The 25,964-nt window shown below is 42.6% G+C and overlaps 1 protein-coding gene across 4 annotated transcripts in view; it reads right to left on the bottom strand.

Annotated features, from left to right (window-relative positions):
* Positions 1-1,069: 1,069 nt before the first annotated feature.
* The window catches only part of TBC1D9 (TBC1 domain family member 9), a 111,253-nt gene continuing 86,358 nt past the window's right edge, over positions 1,070-25,964 (bottom strand). For 3 of the 4 annotated variants that reach the window (XM_082463295.1, XM_082463294.1, XM_082463297.1), the window contains 8 exons: positions 18,329-18,427; positions 18,087-18,155; positions 14,088-14,328; positions 8,631-8,696; positions 7,656-7,742; positions 4,478-4,552; positions 4,276-4,379; positions 1,070-3,168 (listed from right to left, as the gene is read on the bottom strand). In XM_082463295.1, coding sequence (XP_082319421.1) covers positions 2,455-3,168; positions 4,276-4,379; positions 4,478-4,552; positions 7,656-7,742; positions 8,631-8,696; positions 14,088-14,328; positions 18,087-18,155; positions 18,329-18,427 — 1,455 coding nt within the window. In that variant the 3' untranslated portion in view covers positions 1,070-2,454. The remainder of the gene's footprint in view (positions 3,169-4,275; positions 4,380-4,477; positions 4,553-7,655; positions 7,743-8,630; positions 8,697-14,087; positions 14,329-18,086; positions 18,156-18,328; positions 18,428-25,964) is intronic. The other variant, XM_082463296.1, reaches the window with a different exon arrangement.

A 25,964-nucleotide genomic window follows, 5' to 3' on the forward strand; every position in this document is an offset into this window, starting at 1 on the left:
TAGATGGGAAGTGGCCATTCAGAGAAGATGGTCAATCACAATACACTGAAATCAAAGAGAATAATCCATGAAGATACTAAAAAGACATACACACAACCATTAAAAACTAGACAGGAAGTTTAATGCTCTTTGAAATGCCCTGTCTGCCTCTGGAGGCTGAGGAGGAAGGCACTGACAAGACGGTCTCAGAGATTGAGCTGGAAAGAATCAACTCAAAGGCTCACGGCTCCTCCATAGGTAGCCTTTAGAAACAAACGGACTAGAATCTGCTGTTATATAGTATATTGACACTGGGATAGAAACACTAGGAGGTGCTTGAACAAATAAGGACAGTATTACGACAGAGTGTCAATAGGAACATATACTTTCAGGGTGACGCACTGTTCAGTTATAATCCCGTTCTCAGTGATAATGGAAAATTCTGGCTCCTCTCATTTATCTAGGGCTACACATTTAGATACATGCTCATTCCCCTCCCAAACCCATCTTTAATTCTGGAGGTGAGAGAGAGTATCAGACTCTACAGAGTTATTTCTTGAGGCATCTTTAAGTGATAGAATAACGGAATAATGTATAACCATCTAAGAGTCGAATCAAATGAATGACTACTCAATTAAATACATACCAAATGGTGTTACAGTGTACTAATCAGGGTAAACAGAGGGATTTTCACCCTTTTATCACTTATGTAGGATAAGTTAAATAATTAGATGACTGACAATGATTCTCTTCCTTATTTTACATTCATATGTACATCACTATGTAGTGTATTTCTGTATTTCTTCTCTTTTCTTCTTTTTTTTTTTTTGGCTATGCTGTGGGCTTTCGGGATCTTAGTTCCCTGACCAGGGATTGAACCTGGGCCCCCAGCAGTGAGAGCGCCGAATCCTAACCACTGGACCGCCCGGGGAATTCCCCATACTGTATTTCTTATCTCAAAATATTTGCCTACAAAAATTTGTTACCTAAGTCAAAATGGTTGCCTAACATAATTTCCCCTGCAAAATTGTCAAAAGAATAATGTTATCATCACCTTAGACAGGAACTCAAGCACTGAGATAAAAGCCACTTCTGAGTATCGGATGTATTTTATTTGTTCACATTTATCCTACTTGAGGTTAACACTACTTCATTGGACAGTTTAAAAAATCATTCTGTAAACAAAATAAAAAAGAGCAGCAACAGCTAAAATAAAGACACAATGGATACTAAAATAAAGGAATGCATTGGAAGGAATATTCTGCATAAGCAAAGAAAACGTGACCATGATTATGAATTCAACAGAAAGAGAAAAAAACTCCAACTTCTGTAAAAGACAAAACTATAATAGGAATAAAAAAGAAGCAACAATACAAAGTGCAGGTGCGATAGTTTTCATTTCCAAGTCCATTCAGGAAATAGAGCATACTATTCTTTTATATAAAGTGACAAGTTCCGCTTTAAACGTTCAGTTACGTTATCTTGCAGGTTGTTTTTTCAATTTACATTATCTCTACTTTACATGGATTTAACTGGAAAGATGGTCCTATGTGATACATGGTATAATTTCTTGAACCTATGGAGAGTATGGAAATGGTAAAGTTTCGTCTTTTACTTTTTGCTTCATTTGCAAAGAGTAACAAGAAGCTGAAAATCTAGTATGAGAAGCATCAGTATTTTTACTCCCCACCCCCCCAAAAAAACCCTGAGCCCTCTTATCATTTTTGTTGCCACTTTCAGATTCTCTGTAACAAAAGACTGTTCATTTCCCCTGAATTCTGGCCCGCTGACTTAAATCATCAGTTTTTTTAAATGCAAAATTGGCCTGGTATTTGTCCAAATTGATCAGATAGAGGTGTTATTCTGGCATCACATAAAAATCACTTACACTTTCATAATTGCTTAGAACCTCAAAAGGGAACATCTGTTAAACATGATTTTTGAATAGAGGACTTTTATGAAATATATTTCAAATCTTAAAAAATCGTTTTAATGCTCCCTAAAAGCGGTGTAGGATTTACCCCAGCTGACAGTGCCTCTTCCATTTAAGAACATTCTGTGTTTGTGGCATTCTACTTTCCTTACAGCTCTAATTTTACTTAAAAAGCCCAAATACACGTCTGCTGCCTTATTTAGTGTTAAACAGCACTACGTATACAGCTCAACAGCAAGATTAAGAAGTTATAAATACACACATATCACGGACAGAGTCACCTTTCTTTTGGAATTCATTGAATCAAACCGTATTCTGGTAAATCCCCCTCCCCCCCGACAAGAGCGTGTACTGTGCCTACATCGAGGTGTTTAAGTATTTCTCCAACAGCTTTCATTGTATTATATTATGAAAACACTAGGCTTTAAGCCGGGTACTAATAAATATTTAATTTAAAAGGAAGAAAGAAACCCCAACACAGAACATAAAAAAGACCCTCCCCCCCGCCCCCGTCCCGCGTGTCCCTACAGAAGGCGCGGGATTCACCCGGACATGGCCGAGATCTCGTAGTCACTGGCCGAGGTGAGGGGCTTGCCCATCATCCGGATGTTTTTCGCACTGGTGATCCTGGCCATCATGCACACGGGCTTGTCAAAGTACTTCACCAGGGCGGGCTCTGTCAGGAGGGAGGCCAGGAACTGCTCGAAGGTGATGGCCCAGTCCCGGTCCAGGCTGCTGCTCCGGGGCAGCGCCGCGGGGCCCTGGCCGCTGCGCACCAGGACCGTGTCCTCGCCGATGTCTTCGCAGTGCAGCTTGTCCTCCTCGTGGGAGCCGGCGCTCAGCACCGAGTACGAGGACATGGAGCTGTCGTCGTCGGAGATGAGCATGGAGGAGCAGGCCCCGTGGTCCCGGGGCGAGGAGTCCTCTAGCTTGATGTCCTCCATCTGGCCCCCCAGGGAGCGTTCCTCGCCGTCCCCCGCCAAGCTGGCCGGGAGGGGCGCCGCGGCTTCCGGCGCGTAGGGCTGGGCCGGCCCTTTGGTGGGGAAGAGCACGCCGCCGGGGACGCCCTGGTTGCCGGAGGGCCCGCCGCCTCCGCTCCCGCCCTCCCTGGCAGGCTGGGGAGTGAAGAGCTTGCCCACTTCCCCGATCTCCAGCAGGAGGCTGGTCACCGTCGCCGTGGCGTGGTACAGCTCCTGCTCGCTGGGGTCCTCGCTGAACATGTTATACATCGTCTTACACAGCTCGATAAACTGCCCCTGAAAAGGCATGGAGGGAAAACACACGTATGTGGCCGCCTCATGAGGAGCACGGAGGCAGGACCCGAGCGGACTGCAGAGCCATGTAATATCAGGACTCCTACAAGGTCCCGGAAGAGTCCTACCCTAGGGTGGATGGATGTGTAGTTTAAAGTCTCTTTAAATGCTTCCTTTTTTTAAACGGGGAAAACTTCTGACATCCATGAAAGTAGAAAGAATGAAATAATACACCTTCATAATAGTACCTATCATTCTAGAGTCAAGAAGGACCACGGGGACTTCCCTGGTGGTCCAGTGAGTAAGACTCTGCGCTCCCAATGCAGGGGGCCTGGGTTCCATCCCTGGTCGGGGAACTAGACCCCACATGCATGGCAACTAAGAGCCTGCGTGCCGCAATGAAGATCCCACGTGCCGCAACTAAGACCCGGTGCAGCCAAAATAAATAAATAAATATTAAAAAAAAAAAAAAAAAAAAGAAGGACCATGTTATACAAATGTTTCACTAACTCTTTTATCCTTTCTTGCAGTTATCTTAAGTAAATCGCAGACCTCACCTCATCTCATATCTACACACTACAGCAGGCAGCCCAATTTTTCCAAGGTCAGGTCAGCTCCAATCCCCTCTCCCACGACACATCTGCTGGTGTCCACGGACGGAAGTCATGCCTCCCACCCCCACCAGGGTAATTTATCTGTTCTTCTGTTAGAAAACAGCATTTGCATCCTGTATTTTAATTATTTATATTGTTTTATCGTCCTCATTACATTTCAGCTGTTTAAGGAAAAAAATATGCCAGACACCTTTATAGCTGAGCACAGTGGTTTGAAAACAGCATGAGCTTGTCTTCTGAGTATCTGAGGGTATTGTTAAAGATTGGGATGAGAATGCATGTATTCTCAAATTTGAATATTTCGTGGTTCACATATTCTCTGAGGAGGTCATTTTCTCACAACAGAGCATACTTTTAATGCACAAAAGCATGCACAAAATAGATCCAAACAGGTACTAATTAAGCACCTTGAGGAGTACTTATTCGACATTTATCTATGACTAGAAAACAGAGCTTCAAGGTTTGAAATGCATGAACTACACTGTTCGGTACTCACCTGATTCAATTTGGGTAAATCCTTTGCATTCTTTGATTTGGATTTATTTTCTGGAGTCCAGAGTCTCAGATAATTACGATTTTCTTGAGAATTTGCCCTCTTCCCTAAAACCCAAATGCCAAGAAATAAGTGTTCAAAGGTCAAGAAGCAACTGTTGAACCAGCAGTAAGGGAAACACAGAGAAGAGAAAGAAAGTCTGTACCTCTGTCCGGCTTTAGACTCACTGTAACAAAGCCATCGTCTGCACTGTGTTTGCTTCTGCTGTCCAATCCAACCACTACCAAGAAAGATTCAGAAGAAAAAAAGGAGAATGTTACATGATGAACCCATAGGTTTAGCAGGTGTAGTAGAAAACAGAAAAACCTCTAGGTAGAGTTGCCTAACATAGCAAAACAAAACAAAAACAAAACCCCAGCACATAAATAATTAGGTAAACAACAAATAATTTTTTAAAGTGTGAGCTCCCACATATCACATGGGACATACTCACGCTAAGCAAATTATTTTTTGTCCACCTCAAATTCAAATTTTACTGGGTGTCTCATATTTGATCTGACAACTGAGTGTTGCCTGCCAGATCAGTAAACAAAGGATGTTGCAGCCATCAAGCCAGCAGCACTGCAGCTGCCCCCAACTGTGCCATCTCCACCCTGAGGGGATTCAGGATGGAGAAAAATAGGATACTGGCCCTAGATAGCTAAGGTGCGTATCAAATGAATGATTTCAGTAAGCCCAGACTCTTGCATCTTCCCATCCACAGAAAAGCACTAAATTCATTAAAACACTAATCTTGTGATGTTCCCACTACCTGTTTTTTTTGGAAAAAAAAATCATATATATCCTGGCTCTCCTCTCTTATTTCTTCAGAGCAGTCCCTCTGAGCTATCCGAGAGGCTGCCTCCTGGGCTTACGTCCTCAGTATGTCTGCCGAATAAAACGTAATTCTCAACTTTTAGGTAGTGCACTTTTTTTTTTTACAATTGAAAAACTCTATCTCTAGGTGAAAGATTCCCCAAGAATTCTTTTTCACAAGCAGGGCTCGGTGTATAAATAGGAATTAAAGGAATGATTTCATGTGGTGTTCAGTACTTAAAAAATGGTGGTGCTGGCCCCAGTGAATGTTGATTTCCCTCCTCTGTTACATTATCATCTTAACTTTGTATACATGAGATTGATCTTCTGTCAGGCTCTGCAAAAGATCAAGAGCTCACATTTTAAAAAGAAACTGACATCTATGTTAATAAAAGAAAACAAATGTCATGTGCTACTAAATTCCTTCAGATTCATAATCTGGCATTTTTTGACTTTCAAGAAAACAACTTATAATTGTTTTCTTCTTTCTTCTTAAAACAGGACATCCCAGGGCTTCAAAAGGGAGAGGTGTACAATCCCCCCAGTTTCCCATTCAGTTTGTCAGCTGTAAGAATGCACCCCAAGCACTTCCTCAGCCATACAAAATGTGGCCGGTTTGCCACATATGTAACCTTTACATATTTAGTGTCAAATTAAAATCTCAGCAGCTTTTAAGACAGACTGAGGACAATGCACTATATATGCCGTGGAGAAAGTCCTCTCCTCTTAATGTTGAGCTAGCTTTAGGGAACAAGTAGATAGTCCAAAATGTTATGGTAAGCCCCATGCAATGGATATTATACAGCCAATTAAAAACCATGTTTTCAGAGAAAGTAAATGACATCGTAATAGGTTCACTAGATTTTAAGTGAAAAAAGGATACAAAACTGTATAGGCAGAAGAGGTGGAGATGGCATGTGCCAGAACACACTTGTTCTATTTTTAAGTTGTTCATAAAACAATCCTTCAGCCAAAACAAACAAACAAACAAAACTGTATGGGCAGTTTGATCCCAGTTTTATATACATATTATGGATATTATTATAATTATATGGATAAAAAAGGAAAAGAAATACTTTAAGATATTAATTATTATTGATAGTTATCTTTATATCATGCAGTTTTAAGACATCATTAGCTTATTTTATATATTTTGACGCATATTTAAAAAATTTTGATACAAAGCAATAGTACTTTTGGAGTTAGAAAAAACATTTTTTAAAAAGCATCTTTTGAGGCTATTAAATGCTACTGGCATGTAACCATTCCTGAAGCATTTCTGAAACAAGTGACTCCTTTTCTGAGATGAGTGCCCACTAAGAAAGATGCGGCTAACATTTTGCAGCCAAAATATGATTGCTAAGGATTTGAAGAATATTGTCAGATGTGCTAAGGCACTATGCTAAGAGGCTTACTACATTATCTCACTAAGTCCTTACTATACCCAATGTGACAGCTCTCATCTCCACTTTCCACACAAGGACCCTGGTGCTCCCAGATGCCCGAAGCTGCCTGAGGTCATCTAGACAAACAGAGCTAGCATCCTGTCCAAAGCTCCTGCCCTTAACACGTATCACCAATAAGAAGACTGTCTGGCTCTCGCTCCTCTCCACTCAATCACTTAGGTGCTCACGGTTTAAAAGCAGGTCTAAGCTGTGCTTATTTGGGGACTGTAAGATTTAAGAGGCAAAAGAACCCAGGAGCAACCCATGCTGACTTTCAACCTTGGGTGAAGTCAGGAGGCTGCCTGCCCTACGGATGAAGTATCAATAGAATGGAGATAACACACAGCAGCAGCAAGCCCAGACGCTGCTTAGATCCACACATGGCACAACAGAACAGGTTCAAGTGTAAATCTGGAGATATTTCTAATGAGCCAGATCATGTCTGTGTAGATCTAACAACTTCACAGAGCAGGGGTCAGCAAACTTTCTCTGTAAAGGGCCAGATGGCAAATATCTGAGGCAATTCTACCACTGTAGCGTGAGAGCAGCCATAGGCAATATATAACTGAATGAGCTTGGCTGTGTTCCTGGCTGTGTTCCAATAAAACTTTATTTATAGGCAGTCATGTTTAAATTTTATATTAATTCTTTGATATAAATTTTATATTATCACAGGCCGTACAAATAGGTGGTGGGCTGGATTTGGTCCAAAGTTTGCTGACGTCTGTTGCAGAGCAGCGTATCTTTTATCAATGCTAGTCCAGATTCTGGAGAGCAGCGTACACCAGAATGACGTTCTTAATGAACGTTTCTCCCTATCAAGGAGAGGGGAGCAAAGTATATGCCCTACAGGTAACGCTTTTTCTAAGCCAGCAGGACACAATGTACATGGTCCTTTTGGTGGGCTGAAGTACCCACTCCCCAGTAGTTACTCAAGTTCAAAAATTTAAAAAGAAAGTAGCATATTAGGCACCTGTATTCATTATACTTCTTTGATTGCCTAGCTTTGGAGGCAACTTTTCCCAATAACAGAGGGCTCTGTAGAAAAGAAACAGAGAGGCCCTGACGAGGAAAGTCACTTACCATGTGTGCATTCTGGGGTGATATCTTCAAAGAAGTACTGAGTTGCTTCAAAAGCAGAATCTGGCTCGTCTTGATCAGAGGATGGCTCTGGAGAGGGAGGAGAGATGATTCTCATATTGGCAGGGCCATGACTCAATGAAAGTGTGCTTTCATTGTTGAAGAAATGACATGGGGCTCATGAGAAGCTGAAGTTACGAAGGTGGGCTGGGGTTGGGGGGGTCCCATCACTGGTGCGGGCCTTGAATGCCCACCTCCTCAAAACCCTTATGGGGGAGGGTCTCCCTCCAGTTCTAACTCCACCTTCCTTTATAACAACCCCACACTGAAGTGTCCCTTCACATTTGCCTTTTTTGGAGACTTTTCCTAAATCCTAAGGAATGATGCTTTAAGGAACCAAATTTTGGGAAATTGTACACTATAATGATAATTCCCAAATCTATAGTTTTACCCTATCTGTATCCTCAGAGCTAATCCCCCTTCCTTCCTCCCTTCCTCTTCCCTCCCTTTTTCCTTCTTCCCTTTTTCCCTCCCTTCCTTCCTTCCTCTCCCTCTCTCTTTCTCTTTCCCTCCATCCCTCCCTCCCTTTCTTTTTTAGTATTTGCTAGATATTTCCAGCTGGAGGCCATCCTTGTTTAAAACTGAACTCACAACTTCACCATCTTTCCCACTGTTTCTCTCAGTGGTAACACTGCTCCCCCTCGACTCAGAATCCCATGAGTTACCAAATGCTATTCGTTCTCTTGCAGAAGCCTGCTCTTTTCTATTACTGCAACTCACACTTGAGACAGGTGAATGATCATTGAATCAAGCACCTGCTGATTCAGGAACTCATGTAAAAAGTATCATTCAGTTTGTTCTTAGTGACCAATGAGTGATTTTGTACATCAAAAAAAAAGGCAAACAGGTCTCACCAAAAAAGACTTCAAGCCAGGCCAGAGTCACAGGTATATGTGCTACTCTGTGTGTCTCGCTTACCAGGCAAGACGTGCATTTTGTACAGGAGTTTGAGCTTCTCTGTGAGGTCCCCATGGCACGCGGCACCTAGAAGTCACATAAGTACCAATGTGAAATGCACCATGTGTGCTACAATCCCCCCCCAGGCTCAGCGTCCCTCTGAAGCACCTACTTTTACAAATTGAAACCCAGGTGTCGTGTGGCAAAAAGTTTGGCCAGGACGTATTTGGGTTGAAAGCTCTGGAACCAGGATACCTGCTTTCAAATGCTTTGTACTTACTATGTGCCCCTGGGAGAGTGAACCTCTTTATACCTCAGTTTCCCCTCTATGAGGCAGGATGACAAATTAGAAGATACTACCAGTGGTCTTGATATCAGGGCCCATGAAATGTGAGAACTAAAGGTGTTAACACCTAGAATAGCGGCTGGCACAAATTAAACTAGTGTTATTGATAAGAAAAGTCAGGTGACTGTGCCTCAACACCCTAAATACTTGCTAGAGTTCAGAAATAATCTCAATACATGTTTAAGAGTGCTTCAAATTACTCATTTTAGAAATCTTTTTTAGTTGCTTTTGGGGTCTCTTAAATATTTCTTCAGTTCAATTTAGCCTAACCTAGCCGCCATTATATCACCATTGCTTCAACCCAAAGAATCCTGTTACTTTTCCCTTACAGTCCATACGTATTTCAGGAATCAGAAAATCCTTTGTAAATACGTGTTCTCAGAGCACCTAGTTGAAGGTTAATCAGATTTGGGAAAAGGGGAATCACAGGATCTGGATTGGTTGGCAGGGACACCAGGGGTTGTCTCGTCCGGCCTCCCACTTAACGTAGGGGTCTCTTCACACATCCACGTCCACGTAAGAGAGACGTCTGAGCCTCCTCAGGGACGGGAAACTCATCACAACCAGAGGATCTCATCTCACTGGGGAGTTCTAGAAACACTGAAAGGGCTCCTGTCATTTTTACTTTAGTCAGGACCCTTAACCTGCAGGCTCAAGTGCATAAATTCCATGAACCACAAACAATGTAAAATGTGGCCACGTGCCGATGTCACTTTTTGGGAAGATCTCCACAGTCCTTATCAGATCTCAAAGAGATAACAACTCAAAAAAAGGTTTAGAACTATTCCTTTTCCTTCCTCTTTAAAGTCAAACAGAATAGGTCTATTATGTCTTCATTACAGCAGTCCTTCAGATTTTAAGGACAGCTGTCCTGTTCCTCTCCAGCTTATCTTTTCAAGGCAACTTTATGTCCCCCAGGCTGTACCTCTCTACGTTTTTTCAACTTTCTTATACGACATGGTTTGTACACTCTTCCCTATTCTCACCCACATTCACCTTATGTGTTAATGTGTCCATCAATAACCCTCCGGACAGAGAGTTCCAGAAGCCTCTCGTCCACTGCAGAGAATAGTGGAACTGTTCTTGACTCTTAGCCTAAGTCTGCATTCAACTCTTTATACTTTTCACTCTGGAGTTTCTTATTGACCACATAGTTAACTAAACCCCCAAATGCTTACACATTGACTAATACTAACCATGAAAATAATGACAGACATTTATGAACCATTCACTTTGTGTTAAACCCTATGTTAACTACTTTCCATATGCATTTCACTTTCTTCTCACAATAATTCTACGAGATGGTCACAATTATTATCCCAACTTTACAGACGAGAAAAGTCGGGCTTATTGATATTAAGTAATGTTCAAGGTCATAAGCTAGCAAGTGGCAGGCCCAGGATTTGAACTCAGATTTGTCTGACCCTAGATCCCATGGTTGAAACCACTATACTATATATGCAGACATACAGTTCTTTTACAATCACTTCTTAAAATTTAAGATTTCGGATTTATCCCTAACAGTTTGTTTTTGCCAATCATTTCCTCCTCTGATTTCTTTAAATCTTGTTTTTGTCCTCCAACACAATGGCTGTCTCTCTTCACTTTGTGTAGCCAACACATTTGGTTGTGGTAGCTTCTCTCCCTTTATAGTTTAAATCCCTGACTGAGTCAGGTAGAGGGGGATAAGCAGTAATTGTAGTGACAATGATAACGAACACTTTTCGAGCCAGGCACTGTTGCAGGAACTTTACTTGAATTATTTCTTTTAGTCCTGACGATAACTATTTTGCAAATGAGGGAACAATCACAGAGGTTAAATACCAAGCCCAGCATACTAGAGAACTCTCCATTGACCGTCATGCTTTGGGTGCAGGGTTCAGCCAGTCATTGAATCACCAACATCCATATCCCTCCAACTTTCCGTTTATAATGAGTTATCTCTCCAGTGACCAGCTGCCTCATGACATCTATGGCATGTTAGAAATGCTGCCTTCCAGCAATACCACTGGAAAAGGAGGTCCAGCTTATTTGTGGCTTGCGATTATAATCCCTCATCTCTAATTCCATAGAGATGGTCTGTTCACTAATTTCTAGAGGGATCTTCCTGGAGATGAACATTGAAATTACTGATCCATCTCTTCCAGAATTCATTCTTTAGTTTCTTAAGACTTGAACAGAATTTCTCTTTTCTAGTCTACTTGTCTGTCTCCATAGCTGTAATCAACCCGCATGACTGACTACACCTCTGAGACCCCTCTCGGCAATCTGGGTGGAGTTTACTTTGCTCAGAGAACTCAACTTCATTTTTAAGAAGCCTAAGTACTCTTCTCCAATGTTTTCACTGTCTTGGACTGCAAACCTCTTTCCTTTTTGGAAGATTTTGAAGAGTATTTACTTTGTTGGGGTTTGACTAGGCTTAAGTAAATTAAATATCTATATTTATTCCTATCACTTTCTACATGTGTCTGGTATTTTCGTTATGAACATCTTTGCTAGAAGCAGATTTGCATCACAACTAATTGGCCGTAAGGCCATTTTGCCATAAAAGATAAAAATAACTGGTTGATGGTTACTTTACACTAGAAAATAAGATATTGATTTTTGCAAATCCTTCAGCGAGCTAATCTAAGCCAGACTGTGTTAAAATTTTCACCATTTTCAAGAAACTTATACCCATCAGGAATCACATTATCATTTCCTTTTGGGGGGATAGGAGGAGCTTGATTCTTCGTTTGCCAACAACGTCTAATACTGCATGATAAATTTGGTAAAGACGGCCTGAGAGGACAATCTATTGTATCCAAATTAGCTAAAGAATCAGTCATTAATGTTCTCGAAGGCTGTTGTGAATTAGTAGCTGCTTCTTTTATATTTGCCATAGCTTGGTAAACTTTTGGTTTTGACGAATGGGAAGCATGACTGCGCTCGTCGAAGGATTTATAAAAACTGATTTGTTATCTTTTTCTAGTGTCATAACTGTCAACCAATTATTTTTATCTCTTATGGCAAAATGGCCTTATGGCCAATTAGCTTTGCAGCAAAACTGGCTGCAGCAAAGATGTTTACGGCAAAAATTCCTAGAACCCTTTCTACATGCAGAACCTGTCTCTTTTTTCTCCTTATTTTTGTCCAAGGGTAATTTAAAAAAATCTCCCTTTTGATAGACACCAAGGTGATAATAATAGATACTTTGGAGCAGAAAAGATCAGGAGAGGGTCAAAAGGGTCTTTAGCCTTGTCTGGATTGTTTTACTTTATTTTATTTTGTTCACTTTTTTGAAAAGCAGAATGTATTTATGTTACTTTTGTAATTAAAAATTAATGCCTCCTTCTTCCCTAAAAAAACAAAAAAAATCCTATTTGTTGTCCTTAGCACAGAGTAATGAGAACAGCCCTCATCTGAATCCTGGGCCCAGTACGTACTAACTGTGCTTCTCAGTTCAATAACAGACGTATACTGACTTGCTAAAAATGAATGTTCCAGCAAGTTGCTTAACTCTTCTAAGCCTCCATCTCTTTAACTGACAATGGGGGTATTAATAGTAAGCAGACAGGTAATAAAGCATAATATTGATAGTAACTGCACAAACGCTGCTTCCAGGGTGCCTGAGTTCAAACTCCAACTTTGTAGTTGTGTGCTTTAGGTAAATTAAATGCACATGAAGCATGAGGGCAGTGCCTGGCTGAGTAAATGCTGTATAAATGTTAGTCATCAACACTATTATTACCCTCAAAGGTCTGTTGTTTGGATTAAGTGATAAAGTACAAGTTCTAAAGCATCACAACAGAGCCTGCACTTAAAAAAGGCTAGTTTCCACCATGTACCCCCTTTGAATGATATATCTGAGTGCTTTATACAAATAGTTTTTACTTATCAAGAGGACCTTATCTACACCCCTTTGCTTTTTTTTTTTAAAGGAATTCCTTTATTTTTATTATTTATTTATTTTTAGCTGTGTTGGGTCTTCGTTTCTGTGCGAGGGCTTTCTCTAGTTGCGGCAAGCGGGGGCCACTCTTCATCGCGGTGCGCAGGCCTCTCACTGTCACGGCCTCTCTTGTTGCGGAGCACAGGCTCCAGACGCGCAGAGCTCAGTAGTTGTGGCTCATGGGCCCAGTTGCTCCGTGGCATGTGGGATCTTCCCAGACCAGGGCTCGAACCCGTGTCCCCTGCATTGGCAGGCAGATTCTCAACCACTGCGCCACCAGGGAAGCCCACCCCTTTGCTTTTTTAACAACCATCAGCTTTCTCTGGCCTTTAAGCCTGCAGTCATCATTCTTAATGATTTAGGGTACTTTCTGGAATCATCGTTGGCTCTATGTCTGACGCCTTCATCTTTCGTGGGCACAGGTCATGTTCAAGTGCATGGACCAAGGTCACAGAGTGGCACAATTGGAATTTTAGAAAGTCTTCCTTCTTATCTCATTCAGGCAGCCTGACACAATGCCTGCTATATCCACAACCTCGTACTGGGCGGGCCAAGCCTGACCACCACGTAGCTTTTCTGCTCAAATATTAATGGAACAAGAGTCCAGTGGAATACAGGACAGGAAACAGGTCAGACAGTGAGGCGGACAGGCAGAAACTCGTGCTGCTTGTGAGGTGAGGGTGTGTGTTCTCAGGGTGGACGCCCTTCCTCCCCGCAAAATGGAGAGAAAAGACTTCCATTTAGACTGCGGGGCTGTTGCTTTTTTTTTTTTCAGCTCTTTATTAAAAACATTATGAAATGTTTTATAAAATTTTATGAAACATATGTACTGTAAATATATTTTTTGACAAAGAAAAGCAATCCATCCAAACATTCCTTCCCTTGTAAAGTTATCGTGATTTGTGGTTCGTGTTTAAGTTGGCATTCTTGCAAACTCTCTGATAATGTATTTTAACTAGTGCTGAGGACTATCGAATGTAGAAGGTAACGATTTAATCATATAATATATCCATTAACTAAAAACGAATTTTACAGTCAGCTTGCAAACCTTAAAATGTGCTTCTCTGCCCTGTAAACCTTGTCTTCTGAAGCGAGCGGGGCTGTGGTCCTGAGGGCGGCACAGAGAACCACAAGGACCACGGTGCTTACTGACCTATTCCCCCCTCTCCCTGCCCCAACTCATGCAATAACATCACGTCCTTACTCAGTCCAGAGACAAACTCTCGGAAGTTGATCAGAGAATCTCCATTTTCATCTAATAACTGGAATAAGCGCGAGGCGAGCACGTCAGAGTGAGTTCCACAGGCCCAGGGAAAGAGCAGAGCAAACATGCCCTTGAACTGCTCAAAGTCGATGCGGTACTGCTCGAGATAGGGCAGGCTGGGGTCGTGCCGGTCCAGGGCATTGCTGCTCCCACCCCAGTAGCAGCTGGTTAGGTGTTCCGCCTGAAAAATCAAAGAGCAGGAGGACTACTGGGGACTGCATCTCACAGCAAATACCAAGAAGAAAGGCCCTCCCTCAAATTTGGAAAAAGGCTTTAGGTCACCCGTGTGCATCTCCTGGGGGGCGGGGCAGCGGTCTGGTCCCAGGGCCCCTCGGTTTCTCTTCTACATATATCTCCACTTGACCCCGCTCCCCACAAACTCCATGGCAACCGTCTCTGCGTTTACATCTGGCATGAAAAACCCGGTTCAATTACTGGCATAGGTGAAAAAAGAAAGAAAACCCTCCCCCTCCCCATTTTCTTCTCCCCACACCCATCCCCACACTCACAAGCATTTTAAGAAGTGACTCCCATAAAGACAAACTTTTTTTTTTTTAATTTAAAAGAAATACATAGAATGTTAACCTGAAAAAAGGATCTGTAATTCAGGCAATCTGATCACCTTGTGTCCTCAGTGAGGATGGTACAGCCCAGAGGGTAAGTAGCTCCCGCAGGGTCATCTAACCAGTTAGTCAAAGCAGAATCATCATGCGATTTTGGGTCTCCAAACTCCTAGTTTAGAGTCCTGTAAACCCCCTGCTTCCTGGTCATCAAAATCACATTAATATTATCCTAGTCATCCAGTAGTCAGGCTACAAGTGTGCGGGCCTCCTGTTTCACGCATCTGAAAATAGCTCCAGGAAAATTATGAGTAGGAACCACCAGGGTGAGGAGTACAGAGATCCAACAAAAGGCTTCTTGTTTCTGTCCTTGGAAAGAAGGCTGCCTCTTTATTCATGAGGTCATACTGATTCTGGTAGAAATATACGCCCATTCTAGGAAGACCGCAAAGAAAAAACAGCTAACAGAAAGGCCAGGAAGAACACCCCAGCTCCCCTGTATGGAGACATTTACAGTTAACACTGAACGGTAGCCTGGGGAGACGGGAGGGGCATCCAGAGGGAGACTTTACTTTTTACTTTATTCTCTGTTGTACTGAGTATTTCATTATAAGCATGTATAAATATTGCAAGAGCAAAAGGCACTTACAAAACAGATCTCCCCCTCCCCGTGCCTAGGGGTTCTGAGAAGGGAAAGTCAGTGGTGAGTGTGTAGTACTTCAGTGTTGTTCTCACTTAGAATGGAGCAAAGAGGACCAATGTCTTTGTCCTCACTGTTTACTGGGAATTGTAGCTAATAACCCCAAAAAGAGCAGAGCGAGAGTAGACAAGAGAGGAGGAAGGAGAGGTTTCTGCAGGGCAGCCTCGGGAGAATAAAGGAAGTGTGTCAGGTCCACCAGGCTTCGGGGCTGCACTGGCACTGTGGGTGGGGATGGGGGTGGGGCTTGGGAGGAGTGGTGATGGTGGTGACGTCAGGGAGAGGAGGGTCTGAGGGACTGCACGGGTGAGCTGTGCTCTGAAGTGATGCCCAGCAGCCCTCTGGGTGGGACGGTGTTGGTGATACATCCCCAGGAAGGGTCCTCTTTACTGGAGCTTCGTCGGTGGATGAAGGTTACCCAAAGCACTTCCTCCTAACTAAAGCGCTCACGTTCCTCTGCAACCAGGCCTGAATGTGGTGCAGGCACTTTCACCGTGCTCACAACCTTCAGGAAACGACAAGCCATGCAGACCATGACCCTCTTCTTTGATGAGACCCCCTACTCCATCATTTGGGCACTAGGGACCCGAGATTGAAAAAGGACTAATTTAGAAGGAGTTCAAGAGAAACTAAGGCATAGGGGCCCTGAACCACATTTTCCATCAAATCTGCCTCAGGGTGGCGGCCTTTCACCTTTTTCTACCAAGTTTTAGCCCAAAGCCCAAGGCAGAAAGCTCCGTGGGAGACAAATGTCTCTTTCCTTTGTATCCGAAGGAAACCCCCCAGAAATTGGCTTTATAAAGGACTAAGAGTCTGGCAGCGTGTCTGACACAGTAATGCCTCCATAAACGTTCGTTCAGATGAATTAAAGCCAATGAAAGTCTTCAAAAGACTCAAGGAAGAGTTGGTAACTGAAGTCTTTGTCTTGGGTTCCACAGTATCCAAGAATCCTTCCCATCCCTGACACCAGCCAAGGGTCTCGGGTTCTCTCTTGGGGCGCTCAGCAGACTTGGGGAACTCGTGTTTGTCAACACACCCTTAGGGCAGGGTTTTGGAGTGTAAAGAAAGCTTTCTTCAGGCAATATCCTCGGCGTACAAATGACACACCTGGTACCTGGAGGTGCATAGACCAGAGAGTGCAGGGGTGCCCGGGTAAGAAGACAAGGGCACCCCTGCCTCTGTGTCTTCAATGACCTCCGGATCTTGGACTTCGGCACAACCAGCCCTGGTCTTCCTTTTCCAGGTGTCCCCAGAGTCAGCCTCCTCTTTCTAAGGTCATAGCGCTTCCCATTATCTGTGCGTGGTCTTGCCGCCTACTCCCGTGTCCGTTTAGTTACCCCCAATCCTGGTCCTACCGGCACCACCCTGTGAAGCAGATTTCTTCCAGTCCTCAGTATGCTTTGAAAATCTGATCTCAACTGGCTCATTGTATCTTCTTGTTTTGATCCAAGTTGGATCACTGTAGTTTTTGCTTAACGAAACGAAGAGGGACTCCCTCCTTACGGAAAACCAACGTACGTGGAGCAATTAGCTACCGTGCTTTACGTGTCTGAATAAAACACGAATGAGATGGCACAGGCTAGACACTTCGCCGTCAAGTGCTGAACGCAGCCTGGTGGGGACGCAGTGGTCCACTCTGTTGGTCATGCTGCTGGGCTGCACAAAGCCATCAACCTCTCTCTGCCCGCCCCAGAAGCACGCAGAGATGATACTAGATGGAAAACTGATCACTAATTCACCTATGTATTCAACACACATGTTTGGAACACCTCGTGGGGAGAGACACTAAACCAGGCACCAGTGAGACAAAAGGAAATAAAACGGTGGTGCCTCCAGTAGCTAACAGGCAAGCGGAAACATTTGCAAAAATATTCCCAGCTCTCACATTCTCTGGTCCTAAGATCTATTAGTGTTCAACTCAGATCTTTAAGTTTGTCCCTTTATGTTCCTTCCTGTAATATCTTTGCAGTCCTCGACCGTCTTCCTGAGTTCTGGAAGTAAAAGGCTCTGTACACAAGAAGCTAGCCAATTAAAGATTGTGATAAAATTGGTACCTGCATAAAAGGCATCTTTTAAAACTTTTTTCTTGGCAATTGCTGCATTTGTACAATGTTGGTAATGACAGCTATGACAAAAGTATTTTTTCTGGAAGAAAAGCCATTCTATACTGCTTTATTTACTGACATAATATTTTCTTATTGAGGATCAAGATTGGTATGGGCTGACTTAAAAAGGAAAATTGCAGAAATTTAACAACTAAGCTTTTCCTTAGACATTTGAGTAGCTTTATTCTTATTCTAGTTGCATATCTCTTTTTAAGAGTGCTTTAATATAGATTAATATAGGAAATTGCAATTTACAAGAGTTTCAGGAAGAATTTAAACTTGATTGCCATCATTCCAATGAGAATTATAAAGTAATGCCCTATTTTCTTAAGACCACGGAAACAGCTAAAATATTATATGGAGTGGAAGAAAGCTAAAACATCCATTTAAATGAGTTATATCTTTATTTTTCATATTAAGTACTCTATTTTTACACTCTCAGCTCTATCTTCCTATTTATGCATGTTGACACTCATGCTATCCCTTCACAATTTAACAGAAAAATCTAGAACGAACTCAGTTATTAAAGTGAACTCCTTTTTCCCCTGAATGTACATGAATTTTGTTTGAAACTCACTTTGAAAAGAGCATAAAGTTCTTCTAGCTCATCAATGGTAAAGGAAGTTTCTGTCACAATGGTTCGTACCTATAAGAAGAATAAACACAATGAATTTCACAAACTCAAAAATGTCATAATGGGAAACTTCCTGATTTTCTTGTTTTAAATCATCTTCAGTCTGTCAAGCAGGAATTTGAGTTGGTAGGAGTGTAAGGAAGGATGGAGAAAGAAGGTCACATGCCATTTCTCAAAAGACTCACCACGTTCCGTTTTGTAGTATCCTCCAGTGTCTGGATCACCTTCAGTCTCTGTTTGAATCTCATCTGCTCAATCAAATCCGCCCGGATAGTTCCAAATTTCTGGGAAAAAACAATATTGGTATTTCGAGAAATCTGCTAAAGCACTCGATATCGTGTCTGCAGGACTGATGGAGATAAATCCTGATACCCGTGGGAAATTTCTTGCCAAATGACAGGCCTCCTAGACTATACCTTTATTTACTATATGGCTTTTGTTTATTTTGAAGCCATTAAACAACCATAAATAACTAACAGAGAAGTCTCATGCTTCTTAACATTTGAACCAAATTTCAAAGCCACATGAGTCTTCCTCAAATCAACAGTTAATGGGGAAGGAGAGGGTTAAATAAGGCTACAAGGGCCCTTTGTGGATGAAATAATGCTTTAAAGGAAGAACTTTCTTGGCAGGAAGAAAGGAAGTATATAAGGCTAACTATTAAATTGGGAGGTTGTAGGAAATGTTGGAGTGAGGCTTCCTGTCCTGATCTCTAGTTCAGTAGCATTTGTCTCTCATTGGCAGACACTGAGGGCTAGCAACCTTTTTAAAATCAAGATGCCTAGCATTGCCTGAATGTTTGTTGAACTAAATTTCAAAAGCAAAACAAGTCTTCCAATCTGAAGGCAGAGAAAGGATATATAAGGTTTTATCTCTCTTAGTGGTACAAAAGAAAAACAAAGAAATTCTGCATAAAGCATGAAGCTTAACTCATAGAAGCAATGCTGCAACGGTTAAAGACATTTAAAGGAAAAAGGAAAAGCTGACAGACAATATCAAGTGTTGGCAAGGGCATGGTGCAACCAAAACTCTCACATGCTGTTGCTCAGAGTATCAACTGGTACAACCATTTTGGAAATCTATCTAGCAGCATCTACTAAATCTGATACATACCTATGACCCAGAAATTCCTCCCTAAGTATATACCCAAAAGAAAGGTGTGTATATTTTTAACAAAGGACATAGAGTAGAATATTCATAGTACCACTATTAGCCAAAAGCAAGAACCACTCAAATGCTCATTAACAGTAGCATTGTGGTATTATCACACCATGGGTTACAATGCAGCCATGAAAAGAAACAATTGGGACAAATCTCACAATCATAATGCTGAGCACAATAAACCAGAACCAAAAGAGCACATTCTGTATAATTCCATTTATGTGAAGTTCAAAAACAAAATCTATGGTGCTAAAAGTCAGGAGAATTATTAACCTTGGTTAGATGGATAGTGACAGGAAGGGGACACAAAGGGCACTTTTGGGGTGTGGCATTGATCTGGAAAACGGTCACATGGGTGTGTTAAACAGAAGGTTTAAAGCGTGCCTTTGTACATTCCATACCATGGAATACTACACAGAAATGAAAAAAAAGAAAACAACTACTGACGTAGACAATAACTTGGATGAACCTCAAAGAAATTATGCCAAATGAAAAAAGACAAATCTCTGAAGTCAGGGGGCCTGACTCTTCCAGCTCTGTTTTTCTTTCTCAAGATTGTTTTGGCTATTTGGGGTCTTTTGTATTTCCACACAAATTGTAACATGTTTTGTTCTAATTCTGTGAAAAATGCCGTTGGTAATTTGATAGGGATTGCATTGAATCTGTAGATTGCTATACTACAAAGCTACAGTAATCAAGACAGTATGGTACTGGCACAAAAACAGACATACAGATCAATGGAACAGGAGAGAAAGCCCAGAGATAAACCCACGCACCTATGGTCACCTAATCTATGACAAAGGAAGCAAGAGTATACAATGGAGAAAAGACAGTCTCTTCAATAAGTGGTGCTGGGAAAACTGGACAACTACATGTAAAAGAATGAAATTAGAACACTCCCTAATACCAAACACAAAAATAAACTCAAAATGGATTAAAGACCTAAATGTAAGGCCAGACAGTATAAAACCCTCAGAGGAAAACATAGGAAAAACACTCTTTGACATAAATCACAGCAAGATCTTTTTTTGACCCACCACCTAGAGTAATGAAAATAAAAACAAAAATAAGCAAATGGGACCTAATTGAACTTAAAGGCTTTTGCACAGCCAAGGAAACCATAAACAAGACGAAAAGACAATCCTCAGAATGGGAGAAAATATTTGCAAATGAAGCAACTGACAAAGGCTTAATCTCCAAAATATACAAACAGCTCATGCAGCTCACTGTTTAAAAAAACAAACAACCCAAACCCAATCCAAAAAATGGGCGGAAGACCTAAATAGACATTTCTCCATCATTTAATCCCTTTCTCCTGGTTCTGTTTATGCCTCACTGGCTACTCCTTTTCTGTCTCCTTTGCACACCCTCTCCATCTCGAAACCCTGGGGAGCCCCGGGGCTCAGCCTTCAGACCTCTACACACCTACTTCCTAGAGATTCCCTGTCACTGTTCGCCGCCTTTACTGTTACCACCTTGATCCAAGCCACTGCTGCCTTACAATAGCCTCGAAACTGATCTTTGAGGCACTGCCCCCCTTTATTTTCCCCTTACAAGCAAGAGTGGTCCTTCTAAATCCTGAGACATGGTACTACTCCCTTGCTCACAACTCCAGCGGTTTCACAGCTCACTCGGGGGTCAAATTCCAAGTCTTACCAAGGCCTCCAAGCCCTACACCCTCTCCCTCCCTCCCCCAGCTACTTCTCTGATCACCTGCCACCACCCTTTTCTCACCCCCTCAGTCACCTTGCTGCTCCTCAAGCGCATCACGGTGGCTCCATTGCCAGCGGGGGCTTCTGCACCGGCCCCTCCTCTGCCTGGAAATTGCTTCTCTCAGATACAATGCGTTGGCTCCCCCATGTCATTTGTGTCTCTGCTAAATGTCCCTTCACCAGACACACAAACCTCAGAGAAACAGCATATTCCCACCTTTTTTAGCTGGCTGTGTTCTTTCTAATATTTTTTTTAAAAAATAATTAATTAATTAATTTAAAAAAATTTTTGGCTGTGTTGGGTCTTCGTTTCTACGCGAGGGCTTTCTCTAGTTGTGGCGAGCGGGGGCCACTCTTCATCGCGGTGCGCGGGCCTCTCACTATCGCGGCCTCTCTTGTTGCGGAGCACAGGCTCCAGACGCGCAGGCTCAGTAGTTGTGGCTCACGGGCCCAGTTGCTCCGCGGCATGTGGGATCTTCCCAGACCAGGGCTCGAACCCGTGTCCCCTGCATTGGCAGGCAGATTCTCAACCACTGCGCCACCAGGGAAGCCCTGGCTGTGTTCTTTCTTACTTTAATTCACCATACCTCTCACCTTACTGTGAGGGCAGAGACTGTGTCCTCCAGAGCGGAGGACAGGTGCTGATTCACAGCAAGCGCTCAACACTTATTTGCCGGACACACTGAATCCTCAGGATAATTCCAGGAAGTAAGTGCTCTTCTTATCTCCATTTCAGAGATGAGGGAACGGAAGTTTAACAAAAATCATTACCTGGGCATTAACTTGCCCGGGTGCCCGGAGCCGTGGTGGTGAAGCCCAGTTTGAATACAGGCTGTCTGATTCTAGCATTCGCACTCAGAGCCCCACCCCTGGGAGACTTCCCAGGGGTCACCTCCCTGACTTGCTACAGAGCACAGTTGGTACTCAATAGAGGCCTTGGGTTGCCAGATTCAGAAAATAAAATACAGGAGATACAGAATGCCCAGTTAAATTGTTGATTCAGATAAACAAGAGTAATTGTTTACTGTATACGTCCCAGGCAATGTCAGTCCTGTATCTTATCTGACAACCCCAGAAATGGCATCTCTCTATAGGTTATTCCACATGGTGGACTCTGAACTATATAATTTATAATTTCCCCAAATTGGGGTTAACAGCGAAAAACCCCACCTTTCTAGTGCTTTCTATTTCTATCTATTCAATACTTTCCCTCTGTTTTGAAAGAGAACTGAGTTTTGACTCAGGCGTTCTTTTCCGATAATTAAGACAAGAGCGTACACTGACATTTTGGAGCCTGGCCAGTGGAACTTTCACCACTTATGTGGTGGGAGGGTCTTGACCTAACAAACGCAGGGTTTATGCAAGAATTTTCTCATCTCCAGAGAAGCATCTTCTAAAGACCAGAATCCTCTCCATTATATAGAAAGACGCAGTATTTACTGCCACTTAGAAGCCAGAATTCAAAAGTTGTTAGTAGGAGTTGCCACTAGTGATGAAAAATACCATATTTAATTCACTCTGGGTTAAATTCTTGGATGGGATTTAAACTCCCAGGAAAGGTAACTCTTTTGATCCTAACAGAAGAGTGGAAAGCATCCACTGCAAAGTGCATGCTGAAGATGGAAGAATGGATTTACTTCAAACCAGGCTATAGTATGCCTTTGATCAACAAAAAAACATTAGCTGTGAGACAGAAGGAAACTAAATTTTCTTGCACTACAACTGGCAGGGACATTAAAAGGCCATGTAATTGGCTCCTTACAATAACCTTATGAGTTGCTACTGTTACTCCCATTTAACAGATGGGAAAACCGAGGTTCAGAGAGGTTCTATAAGCTACCCAGAATCCCACAGGGGCTGCGCTGCGATTTGAGGCCCAGTCACTGGCTTTATAACTCCAGCACCTACTGTTCTAGTGGCTAATAGGTTTTTCCTTATCTCTGGGTAGAAAAGAACATAAATTTTGGAGCAAGACAAAATTTGATTCAAATTCTTGTTCCTTCACTAATTAGCTGTGTGACTCTGGGCAATTCAGTCAAGTCTTCGGACTCCCAGTTTCTTCCTCTGTAAAATGAGGTCCCAAAGCTGTCCTTGCAGAATTGCCATTAGAGATAAAGATATATTAATATAAAGTACTGGTAATAGCAACTCATAGTAAACATTGGCTTGGTGATCCTCACAGATTGCTAAAGAAAGAGTTATTTCCCCCCAAGCCTGACCTTCAAAAAGCCCGGTATGTTTTATATTTAATTAACGTCTGTTCCTTGACTAGAAATGGACCCTGCAGTTTGCTAGGCAGGACCAGGGACTGGCCACAGTAGAACACAGAACACAATGGAATACATACAATGGCCCTTCCATCTGGAGCAAATGGTCCCAACCTGAAAGGAAACCCTAAACTCCAAGTTCCTGCCTAGTTATTTCCGGAGGATTTCTAAAGGAAAATGGGTAATGAGGAGGACTGGGTTGTGGTCTCCTCTCCTCCACCACCCACCTTTTTGGAGGGGCTCTGACAGAATGAAATGGTAAAAATAGGGCAAACAAACGTTGGCTCAGTAGATCCTGGAGGCTGCATTTCCATCACCCAAAACAAGGGAAATTCCGGAGGAATTTCAGTTCTAGCAAAAGAATGAATTCACTAATTTAACAATACTCTTTCTAACAAATAGAATTTAGTGATGGGTGTGAGGGAGCCTAAGATTATTTTAATTTTCTAAAATCTCCCCTTCCTTAAACAGTAAAATTATCCATCCTCATTTCCAACTCTTCTCCAACTCAATTTTTCTCTGAATGTTCCTGTGGCCTGTGTTTCATTTTCCAATCTGATGCCTAACGTCTTTATGAGCTGAGAGACCATTTTCAGTGCAGGCGGTACGTCCTTTTTGTGCTGCTTTGCCCCCCTGCTTGCTGATACCAACTAACAGATAGGTTTGTAGCCCTTCATTTTGTTTGCTGAATGGGCTGCCCTCTAAGGCCCTCTGATCTTAAAGAAGTCTCAACTCACCGCAATATTCATACCCATTGGACACCTTCATAACTTTGTCAGAAAGCAGGCCCGTATTTTGTAACTAAATTTATGTGTCTCAGGGGGACTATGTCATTGGAGGTCTTTGCCAAGCAGAAAGGGCTAGAAAAGCCATTGCCACATAAGGTAACTATGGCAAACTGTAGTATCTCCCTTGCTAGTCTATTCCTTCAGCTCTCCCCACTCTAATTTATTGCACAGGGAGCTTGAGAAATAATGTACTTGAAGAAAAACTCCCCTCAGTTTCCAGTGGCTCTTGGGTGCCTTGCAAATCAATTGGTGGTTTTCAGACTCTCCACTAACCAGCCTCTCCTGGACCAATTGAACGCCCGTCCGTACGTACATCTACAAGTCCATCTCCGTTCTATCCAGACAAACCCCCTTGGCTCTGGCTTTAATGCTGGGGAGCTCTTATTTGGCTCCTGACTGCCACTTCCTAATTGTGTGCCTTGGGAAAACTAGCTCTACCTCTCTCAAGTTAAATTTTCACCTTAAAATGTGTTATCGTGTACCTGGTGGGGCTGTGAAGCACCCGGCACCTGTCCCACACGAGGTGGGTTCTCCTTGAGTGACAGCTGTTATCATCACCCTTAAGGAGCTGACACTTTATTCTGAACTTTTAAAACTGTCTGTCCTTCTGCACAAACTCCTCCTTGTGTTTTATCAGCCACCTCCTTTCCCCGCTTAACATTTCACAGATGCCCTGGGCAAGTCGTCTTGAATGTGAAGAAACTGTGGTGGTTGTGTGTCTGCTGGAAGGTCTTTTATTAAAGTGCCCCGTGCCTTCCAGGAAGCTCATCTCAGTCTATGGGTGAACCTGAAGGCCGGGACTTTGTCTTCTATGTCTGTGTATCTAACAAAACTGCACACGGGGTGCACACAGAAGAAAACTGTCTCTCAGACTGTCCATACCTTTCCTTCCAGGAGGGGCTCGGTAGAACTTCACAATGAGCAAGGCATTTATGAATCAAGTTACCATCTCTACTTATCAGGAGAAAGCTGATCAACTGGCATCAACCTAGGGATCTCAAGGCTGAATGTGCTTTCGGTATTTTTCCTACTTTTCTATTTTCCTGACTAATTATCCTGAAGCACAGAAAGCAATGAGTCGCCTGCTTCAGAACACCAGTGTTGTGCCGTATAACCAGGTTATAATGGGCCTCTGTGTCTAGTGGCCCCATTCTGCATCTAGGGCAGTGATTCTTAACCCTCACCAGGCTCTAGAATCACCTGGGAACTTTAAAAAAATATTTATTCTTAGGCCTCATACCAGAGGTACAAAGCTGACTGGTCTAGAATGGAGCCTAGGAATGTATATTTTTAAAAGCTTGGCTTAAAAAAAATTTTTTTAAGTGGTTTTAATGCACAGGCAGAATTGAGGACCATCAATCTAATAGGTGGAAAAAAAAAAAAGAAAGGCAAGTGTTTGTGGTGTTTTCTTTAGGATGGCCTAGAAGGCATTGGGAAGGCAATGGAAACTTATGAGCAGGGCAGTGACACTAAGCAGAGAAGAGAAAACAAAAAACCAATCATCATGTATTGAAAGGCCAGGTAATGTAGGCATTGCTATAAATAAACGGGGTTGTCTTCCCAGGCAGAGGAAGGAAACTGCTGCTGTGTCCTGTGATAGGATATTTGGCAGCCTAAGAGTCACCATTAGGGACCAGGCAGACAGGATGGAAATGGAGACCAGCCCTGGTCTTGTCTCCATTCTCCTCTCTTTCCTATTAAAAATGGGCCAAGTGCTGACCTCAGCAAGACCTTAGCTTATCTGCTATCAAGAACAAAGCTGAGTTTCCATATACCAAGCTTTATTACTTTGGTCTAGAATTCTCTTTAAAATAAAGGTTTCAGGGGATGCCTTTAGAAAAACAACCCACAGCTATAATAATTATTGCCTTCAGTCACATGGCTCTTTTTCTG

This window comes from Balaenoptera physalus (assembly GCF_965194825.1).
Source record: "Balaenoptera physalus genome assembly, chromosome: 5".
NCBI classification, from domain to species: domain Eukaryota; kingdom Metazoa; phylum Chordata; class Mammalia; order Artiodactyla; family Balaenopteridae; genus Balaenoptera; species Balaenoptera physalus.